This window comes from Pyxicephalus adspersus, chromosome 2 (genome assembly GCF_032062135.1).
Source record: "Pyxicephalus adspersus chromosome 2, UCB_Pads_2.0, whole genome shotgun sequence".
Classification (NCBI taxonomy): domain Eukaryota; kingdom Metazoa; phylum Chordata; class Amphibia; order Anura; family Pyxicephalidae; genus Pyxicephalus; species Pyxicephalus adspersus.
In genome coordinates, this window is record NC_092859.1 from 25,409,027 (window position 1) to 25,419,172 (window position 10,146).

At 42.5% G+C, this 10,146-nt stretch overlaps 1 protein-coding gene across 1 annotated transcript in view; it reads left to right on the forward strand.

The window, feature by feature from the left end:
- Positions 1-3,245: 3,245 nt before the first annotated feature.
- The window catches only part of TULP3 (TUB like protein 3), a gene marked incomplete in the record, with an annotated part of 10,038 nt that continues 3,137 nt past the window's right edge, over positions 3,246-10,146 (forward strand). Inside the window, 8 exon segments of the mRNA XM_072400101.1 lie at positions 3,246-3,690; positions 6,804-6,907; positions 7,104-7,301; positions 7,383-7,495; positions 8,243-8,363; positions 8,781-8,879; positions 9,072-9,243; positions 9,437-10,146. Coding sequence (XP_072256202.1) covers positions 3,267-3,690; positions 6,804-6,907; positions 7,104-7,301; positions 7,383-7,495; positions 8,243-8,363; positions 8,781-8,879; positions 9,072-9,243; positions 9,437-9,570 — 1,365 coding nt within the window.

The following is a 10,146-nucleotide window of genomic DNA, read 5'->3' on the forward strand; positions in this document are numbered from 1 at the left end:
TTGTCATATCATTTCTGTACTTGTACAAACTCCAGGCAAATATAAAATATATTATTGTAACAAACATTATGTAAATAATACAATCAGTGTACAATCTAAATTTGGCCCAGTATCATCCTTCATCTTCTTGCAGTCCCTGTACAGCAGAGCTCATACAAGTGGAGGGAGAAACAACACAGGCAGCCAATACATTTGTGTTCTGATAGGAGAAAGCAGAGTGACTGCTAGATGAGCTTGTCTGTGTGTTACTTCTCCTTTCACTGTGCACTCCCAGGTGTGAGTGACTTACATGGAAGTGGGCTGAATGAGGCGGCCATCAAACCAGGGATAGGTAAGTGCTGGGGGAAATCTTTAGTAATTTAAATTATTTTGCTATTTTATCTTTGAATTAGTGATTAATTTGATTTGATTTGCAGAGTTTTGCTTTCAAAGAAACACGGATTGAGGCGATCAGCAGGGAATTTGCATTTGCAGTGGATGTTGGCCAGGAAAGTAGCATTTTCTGTAGACTGCACCTTACTGCCAGGGGGCGCTATATTATGTAAATTCCGACTAGATTGGTAGTCGGAGCTGCGTCCAGGCCTTCTTCATTGGTCGTTCGATGTGATGGGCTGCCTCCCTGTCCCGGTAGTTTCTGACATGAGGGCCCCACGATATAACATTAGGTGTATGCAGACTGCACCGCTCTTCTGCTGTCGGTTCACGTTCTTACACTTCTTGTTTTTACTAACTCCGAACATGGAAGGGCTTCGGGCCCCCGGAATCCGCTACAGAGGGACCACCCAGGGCTGTCTCCCACCCCTTCACAGTGAACCTCGCCCCCAGGACGCTGACTAACTGGCCCATCCAATAGCATGTGACTGTGCTACAGCAGCAGCGAATGGGAGGGCGGGACATTGGTGGGTGCTTTTGTCTGGCTGGTTGCTAGGAGACCAGAGTCGGGTCGCATATTGGGAGGATGGAGTCCAGCGAGGACGGGATCCCCAGGATCGGGTATATGGGGACAGGAGGGGTGTTGTGTAAATCACCGGGGACAGCAGCAATGGGTATAGGGAGGAATGTACAAGAACAGTGGGTACAGGGGCACAAAGGAATGATTCATAGGGGCCCTGGGTGTAGGGGGGAAGTGCTGGTACTGGGGGTGTAAGAGCTTTGGGTGTAGGAAGTACAAAACACCGGGTATAGGGGTGTAAGGGAGTGCTGTGTACAGGGGTGCTGGTGATGGAGCATTAGATGGTGGAAATGTAGAAACATTTAGTACAGAGGCACTGGGTACAGAGATGTACAGGAGCATTGTATACAGGGGGTTACAGGGTGTGTATGGGGGGTACAGGGTGTGTATGGGGGTTACAGGGTGTGTATGGGGTTACAGGGGGTGTATGAGGGTTACAGGGTGTGTATGGGGGGTACAGGGTGTGTATGGGGTTACAGGGGGTGTAATAGCACAAGGAATGGGAGGTACAGGGAGGTAGAATAGCACTAGGTATGGGGGTACAGGGAGGTAGACTAGGACAAGGTATGGGGGGGGGGGGTACAGGGAGGTAAAATAGCACTAGGTACAGGGGGAGGGGGTGCAGGGAGGTAAAGAAGCACTAGGTATGGAAGTACAGGGAGGTAGAATAGCACGAGGTATGGGGGGTTCTGGGAGGTAGAATACCACTAGGTACAGGGAGGTAGAATACCAATAGGTATGGGGGTACAGGTAGGTAGAATAACACTAGGTATGGGGGGTACAGTGAGGTAGAATACCACTAGGCATGAGGGTACAGGGAGGTAGAATAGCACTAGGTATGGGGACTACAGAGAGGTAGAATACCAAGAGGTATGGGGAGTACAGGAAGACAGAATAGCACTAGGTATAGGGGTACAGGGAGGTAGAATACCACTAGGTATGGGTGGTACAGAGGGGTAGAATACCAACAGGTACAGAGGGTACAGAGAGGTAGAATAACAGTAGGTACAGGGGTTACAGGAAGGTAGAACAGCACAAGGAATGGGAGGTACAGGGAGGTAGAATAGCACAAGGTTTAGAGGGTACAGGGAGGTAGAATAGCACTAGGTATGGGGGTACAGGGAGGTAGAATATGACAAGGTATGGGGGGTACAGGGAGGTAAAATAGCACTAGGTACAGGGGGAAGTGGTGCAGGGAGGTAGAGAAGCACTAGGTATGGAAGTACAGGGAGGTAGAATAGCCCAAGGTATGGTATGTACAGGGAGCTAGAATAGCACGAGGTATGGGGGGTTCTGGGAGGTAGAATACCAATAGGTATGGGGGTACAGGGAGGCAGAATAGCACAAGGTATGAGGAGTAAAGCGAAGTAGAATACCACTAGGTACAGGGGGTAAAAGAAGGTAGAATAGCACTGGGTATGGGGGTACAGGTGCCTTGGGTACTGGAGGGAAGAGGAACATTGGGTACAAGGGTAAGGTTTGCACAGGGAATATAAAGTACATAAACACTGTTTACAAACATACAGTAATGCTGAATAGAAAGGGGGTACAGCATTTATTACCAGGACTGGTAGAATTTTTTTCCTGCTGTTTGGTTAGGTCCTTTCACACAGCAGAGAGGAGAAGCCAAGCTTTGCCTTCAAATCCCTCCACAGTTCTTGTCCCACTTACCTTTCTGTCCTGATAGAAAAATTCTCCCCTAGCTGCTCTCTCCGCTCTTACAATGACCTACTAATGACTTCCTCACTCATAACCTCATCACACGTACGGCTCCAGGACCTTTCTAGACTTGCCCAGACTCTCTGGAATAGTGTTCCTCTTCCTTTTTGGCTTGCTCCTACTTTCTGCTCATTTAAAAGAGAACTCAAAACCCATCTTTTCATACTTGCCTACTCGTCTTCTTCTGGTTTCTAAAACCCTCACTACTTCCCATCACTATATATCTTCTATTGTGTGATACTTCCCCCACCTCCTAGATTGTAAGCTCTTCGGGGTAGAATCCTCTCCTCCTGTGTCACTGTCTGTATTTGTCTGTCATTTCCAACCCCTATTTATTGTACAGTGCTGCCTAATATTTTGGCACTATATAAATACTGTTTACTAATTATAATAATAATAATAGTAACAAATGTGATATTAAAGAAGCGACAGCATTGCCGCAGCTGTTGCATGTCACTACTCTGCTAGGTGTTATAGTGAAAGACTGATATTTGGTTTTAGTAACTTTTACGTTTGCAACCTTTGCATTTCTGCAGTAGTGGGTTGTCCTTAATTAAATATGTAAAATGGCTTCTACATAGAACAAAGTAAGCTTATGCAGTTCTGTTTGAAAAATAACCCGCTCATACACCATTCCTTTACTGGTGCAGGAATAGATGGCCCGGCTGCCTTCCTTAATCCTGACACTCAGGACTTGGAGTGCAAAATCCACATTTTGTCAGTTGGAGAAACATGCCCTGATGAGATTGAATCAGACAGCTCTAGACCAAACTCCAGCCATGTGAGCTCCAGGTCAAGGTCCAGCAATGGCAGAGGATCAGCAGAGGTTAGGGAGAGGTCTGAGGTCACCCATGTGTCAAGTGCCCAGTCTGCTGCCAGTTATATGAATCCCCAAAAGGTGGTAAAGGAGGTGAAGTCCCGTTCTAAAAAGACAACCTCACAGTCTGAAGATGTTGAGGAGACTCAAGTGAGCACAGAAGAAACAAGACAGGATCTCCTGGAAAAGCTGCAAGAGAAAGGTGAGATACATTGTACCTTCAGCCCATGGTGCATTGTCATTTTGTCCTGTACATCATCCTTTTATTATTACCTTATAGATGTATATACACCACTCAGTATACACACCACCACAGTGAATACATTCAACTGCTGACTAGTTAAGTGAATAACCTTAGTTTCCGGTGGCACCTGTCAAGGGACACATAAGTATTTATATTATTAGTTAAAAAGTAACTGTCAGGTCCTGAAGGAAATGTGTTGGAAGCAGGAAAAATGGGCAGGTGACTTTAACAGGGGTCAAATTGTGATGTCTGGATGGGGCAAAACATTTTCAAAAAAACAAAAATGTTTTGGATAATTAGAGCATTTCCCTACCTTGGAGCAGAACACAACTCAAAGATTTGTTAGTTGTATCTAAGGACAACAACAATGAACACATTTGCTTGTTTATATTAAGCCATTGAAAAGGCAGAAGCAGGAAGTGGCAGAACATTGAAATCTGTAAATTGCTTAGAAGAAAAGTTGCTAGACAACATGCACAAACTTTTTATTGGCAAGTTCCATCACCTGCTGGTTACCTATAACTCTCGGCGAGTGTTGTGTTACCATCTCCCCACCATCATTTCCAGTCCAAATACTGCGTCCGTCACAAAGGCAAATATTGGCAGCAGACCCCTAACCTGAAGCCAAGCTCCCAACAAATATAACTGCATGTATTTGAAATACTGCTGGAATAAGTAGAATGATGTAAACTCTTTCATATAGTAGCACTAAAACTAGGAGATTGTAAGGGAGGGCTGTCAGTTGTAATACACAAATATCAGTCTGATAACTTGCTAAGTGAAGTAGAGAATACAGGCCTGGCTTCCTTAGAATGTTGTAACTTCATCATTTCCCAATCACAGAGTGTGCCCTGATCAAGCTGTAATACTTTACCACAAGAGAGAAAATGAGGTCTTGCATGTGCAGAGGCTCCAGGTTTAAATGATGATTTTGTACATATTGATCTTTAATATAAGGTAAATATATCTCTGTGATATTGGGTATTTAAAGCTGAACACCAAACACATTTTTATTAGTACATTGTTAAGGAATTTTTTAAAAAGAATTAATGTACCTGAAATTGACTTTAATCTCTGTTTAGCAGGAACAGCACAGGGAGCCAGTCAGATTGTGTTTCTTAACTGCAGCAGAGAAAAATCAATCTATCCCAGTTTTTCTCAACCAGGGTTATTCCAGAGGTTGTTAGGGGTTCCTTGAGCAATTTTTGTCTCTTTTAAAGGTCACTTTAATTGTCACAAATGTTTTTTTTGGCTGTAAGGGGGACATTCTTTCCAATATTCAGCAATGTAAGAGGCATTTTACTGACTGACTACCACATGTATTGTGAGCTTTGGATAGTAAATATAGAAGGGGTTCCCTGAGGCTCTGAAACTTTATTCCAAGGATTTCCATGTGTTAAAAAAAAGGTTGGGAAACATTGTTCTAGCCATTACAAAGTTGTACTTTGTGACTGGTGTAATGGTCTCAGGAGAATGAGTGAGTGGCACCCCGCTGTGCTCTTCTCTAGTGATCATTCATTGATTTATCAGTAGGGATGAGCGAGAATGCCTCTGACATTCTCACGAAAATTTCCTTGAACTTACAATGGGTCAGCGAAATTTCGGCAAACTGATTTCGCAGACCCATCGGAAGGTCAAGGAAATCATTACAGGAGGAGTACCGCGACTGCAATGCAGCCCTGGGAATCTTCCTGTGTGCGATCCCCGGGCACTAGAACGTAAATGAGGGCTTGCCAGGGATGCCAGTCATGCTCACACAATTGCGCACAATTCATGAATGTAGCCGCGGTACTCCTCCTGTTAGTGTGAGTCCTGTGGCTGTGCTCATCAATGAATGCAGCCGTGGAAATCATCACAGGATTCATGATGAGCACAGCCGCGGGACTCTTGTGTTCTTGGATGGGGAATCTCTATCCAAAAACACATACTACAGGGCTGCAAGACCAATCAGGGGAGGGAAGCTGTCAGCTCCGCTCCCCTGATTGCTCTTGCAGGTCCCAAAAAATTTGATCTCGATGGACGAATTTACACAGGTCGTTCTCGCTTACATGTTTGGTCCCATACTTCATTTGATTGATTGTTGAGGCAGCCCATTGCAATGATCTACAAGTTGGTGGGGTGGGGTAAAGGGGGGTCGGGAGTTTTCGAAGGGCAAATCCCTTGGTAGTACTAATTAGAAAAAGTTGCAAAATTGTCAGCGGTTCTGTTCTAGACTTTAGTTGTCAGGATTACATATTGGAAGCCTTGAATAAAGTAAAGCCTTACTGTGGTGCTTTTGGATAAAGCTGGACATGCTTTCTGGAACTTAATACCTACTGCAAAGTTGTCCAACGCCAGTCCTCGAGGGCCTGCAAACACACATTTCTAACAAACAGCAGTAAATGTAGTAAGGTGTGTTTTATGAAGTGTCAGAAAAGGACTGTTTATATGAAAATTCTGGCTTGTATGTGTCTCCTTAAAGACCCAAGTTGCATAGCCCAGTTCTATTGAATGCAACTGGTGCCCCAGGATCTCTATAACAATTACAGTTTTGGTGGTAGTTAGTAGCTTGTATTATCAATTTTGGCTTTTCATTATTTGAACTATGTCTAGAACTTTAAACCAATTAAATAATTATTGAGCATGACCCCCTTCCCAGAGTGAACTTGCGATATCCTGTGCAGGTTTCTTATTTGTATGCTGTCAGATGAGACTTAAGCTGCGTACACACTTGCAATTTTTGTCGTTGGAAAGGATCTTTCACGATCCTTTCCAAAGACAAAGGACTGCACGATGCATGAACGGTGCTGTACATACAGCACCATTCTGCTCTATGGAGAGGGGAGGGGGAGAGCGACAGAGCAGCATCCACGGACGATGAACGACGCCGACTGTACACACGCCAGATTCTCGCCCGATATCTGGCTGATGCCGATTATCGGACGAGAAAAATCTGACGTGTGTACGCAGCTTTAGTGTTGGTTGTGGTATAATTCTTACAGTTGTTGTGCTGCCCTCTTCTGGATGTATGTATATAGTACACCAGTTTGATATTTTTCTGATTTGCAATGATGTTAATCTTTGTCACACAGGTATCCCAGAGAGTCTCAACTTTGATGAAGACTCTTCAGATGGGGGGGATGCAGATTCTGGTAGTACGCGGCCTGGTTCTTCCTCAAGTAAAAAGTCTTTGACAGTAAGTTTTGTAAAGACGGAGCTCCTTTTGTTAACCTGTGATGGTGCACATGCTTATTTCTAAGAAAGAAGTAGAATGAAGAAAGATTGTTAAATAAAACTATTGCCTTGTACATAATGAACCCATAAACTGTTTGTTTGTTACTTGAAAATGTCTCTGTTTCTGTAAACCCTATCCAATACTCTTTGCTCCCCAGGAATCTGCTTCTGCTGAAACAATGCCCATCGTACCTCCAGGGGACGTAATAGATGTGGGTGACCTGAGAGAATTTGCTTTGCAACCTGCGGCTCGCGGTGTCACTGTACGGTGCCGAATCAGCCGTGACAAAAAGGGGATGGACCGAGGCCTTTTCCCAACTTATTATATGCACCTTGAAAAGGATGACAACCGCAAGGTAGAAGTCTGGATACGTTTTCTTTTTTTGGATGGAAAAATGAGAAATTCATTGTCTGACTTGCTAAGCTTTTTCCTTTAGATTTTCCTTCTGGCTGGAAGAAAGAGGAAAAAAAGCAAAACATCCAATTACCTGATTTCCACTGACCCAACTGATTTGTCAAGGGAAGGGGGCAGCTTTGTGGGAAAACTCCGGTATGTACAATGCACAGATTTGTTGTACTGTGCAATTTTTGAACAGTATTGTGGATTGCGTTTAATTCCCTAAAAAGTACTAATAAGCCGCTCCAATTTGCAACCTGCATATAAATGTTCCTGAGTGTAATGAGGGTGTAAGGATACAATAGTCAGGTTTTTATTAAAATAGTGTAACATTTGTTTAGATGGGCAAATTAATCATGGAGTTATAGTCAAGTCAACTAATTCAAAGGGATAAGGAGTTTCTCTGTCAAAGGGGATTGCAAGAATGCCTAAATACCCAGGTGGAAAGAAAACATATACAATACAAAACTTGTATGGCCAGCATGTTGGGGCCATCATTTCTTGGTTTATTTTTGCAGCTTCCTGTGTCACTTGCCTTGAACAGGACTGATGATCCTGATTTATTTTCCCATGAGCAAACTGCAGGCAGGTTAAAATATGAGGTGTAAAACCAAACCAGAGACCTGTGGTTAACAGTGTAGCAGAAGCGAATGAACTGAATGATAACAGTTTAGTCTGTAAAACCCTTTACATATATACATTTCAAGTATGCATTTATTTGTGTTTCTGGATCACAATTTATTTACTAGTTACTTTCAATCTGTGAATGTGCAGCTATATAGGTGTGTCTAGAGATGGAGGTACTTTTTCAAGTTTAACCTAAAATATTATTGTTAATATGAATGTTTAGTTTGGTTCCTAATAAAGCTTTTTTTTCTATCATTTTTGTTTTCTTTTTAGATCCAACATAATGGGAACCAAGTTCACTGTATATGACAATGGAGAGAGCCCAGAGAAAGCCAAGGCCAGGGGACTGGTGGACAATAGTACTGTGAGGCAGGAGCTGGCGGCTGTGTGTTATGTAAGAGGCAACATCCATCTGTCTTTACCCTCTCATGTTTTTTACCCCTCTAGTTGTGCATCTCCCTGTTGTTATCTGTTTATGTCTTTAATGTCCTATATATCCTTGTCCTATTCTTTTCCTTCTTTGTTTTTCACCCCTCTACTTGTGCATCTTCCTGTTGTTATCTTTTTATGTTTTAATGTCTTATATATCCTTTTCCCATTCTTTACCTTCTTTGTTTTCATCCCTCTACTTGTGCATCTTCTGGTTGTTATCTTTTATGTCTGTAATGGCTTATATATCCTAATCCTATTCTCTATCTTTGCCTATGTTTCTCTTTCTCCTTGTTTGCTTCTCAAATGTCCCTAATTCCGTACTTGTCTATATCACTATTTTTTATGTTTCTCTCCTTCGTTTATCGCTCACATCTTCCAGGAGACAAATGTATTGGGCTTTAAGGGACCTCGAAAGATGTCTGTGTTAATCCCCGGAATGAATATTAGTCATGAACGGATTCCCTTTCAGCCACTAAATGTGAGTTTTTTTTCTCCTTTTTTTGATATTGTTATCCTATGGTAGGTATGGAAACCATAATATTCCTATTCAGTATGCACTATTTATTAGTTATTGAGTTATTAGTTAATGAGTTATTTTTTAAATAGAAGGCACATCACAAGACAATTATTGTCATAGTAATACATTGTATATGCTGGCTGTTTATGGCAGGAGTCAGAAAGTCTTTTGTCCAGGTGGCAGAGCAAGCGCCATGAAAACATCATCGAGCTGCACAACAAGGCTCCCGTGTGGAACGACGACACACAGTCTTACGTACTAAATTTTCACGGACGGGTCACACATGCTTCTGTCAAGAACTTTCAGATTGTGCATGACAATGACCGTAAGTATTTGTTTTTTGTGTAGCCATATCGCAACTATCTGAAAGCGAGACTACTTGTAATGTCAGGAACAATCCATCATTCTTAAACATGAGTTGATTGGTTGCTGACGATATTACAGAAAGTTGTTTTTCCAGTCAAATATATTTATTTTTTCTTCTCTGTATTTTATTGTGCCTCCTTTATCTCCAACAGTGGATTACATTGTCATGCAGTTTGGTCGAGTAGCAGAAGACATCTTCACACTGGACTACAGTTACCCACTGTGTGCCTTGCAAGCCTTCGCAGTGGCTCTCTCTAGTTTTGACAGCAAGCTTGCATGTGAGTGACCGAAAGAGAAGGAAATATATTCCTGTGCTTCATAAAAATGAGGACACCTTCGGCTTGCCATCTCAGTCGCTTCCTTGTCACCTGCCAGTAAGGGCAAGTCTAAGCCTCGAGTTAATGCATGTGTCCATTTTTGCATCATAAGTACTGACAAAGCCTTTGTGCCTTTAATGACACTAAATATGCAATGACAAAGAAGAGTGACCCCACTCTGCTGCTTCCTCTATTCTTAATATAATCATTGCTTTCTGTGCAGATCATATGTGGACTTCTATCTGTTGTGTATTTGCAGATCTCCAAATCAAGCTTTGCTGGAATAAGAAAAGTATCACTTAGCAGTCTTAAGTCCAGCACCATTCTCTAACAAAAGTGTCTGAGTTTTATTTTAATGGGGTTAAGGAATGGAACATGTATGCTAGTTTACACATAAAATAAACAACAAACATCCTCATCAGAATTATGTGGAGTATGCAAATCATTTAGAGGCATTTTTAAAGTTTATGTTATCCAGATTCACCTGTTGTCAGCCTGAAGTTTGGAGCTAGATTTCTGAGAAATCGTCTGGTGTTTTTCTGTAC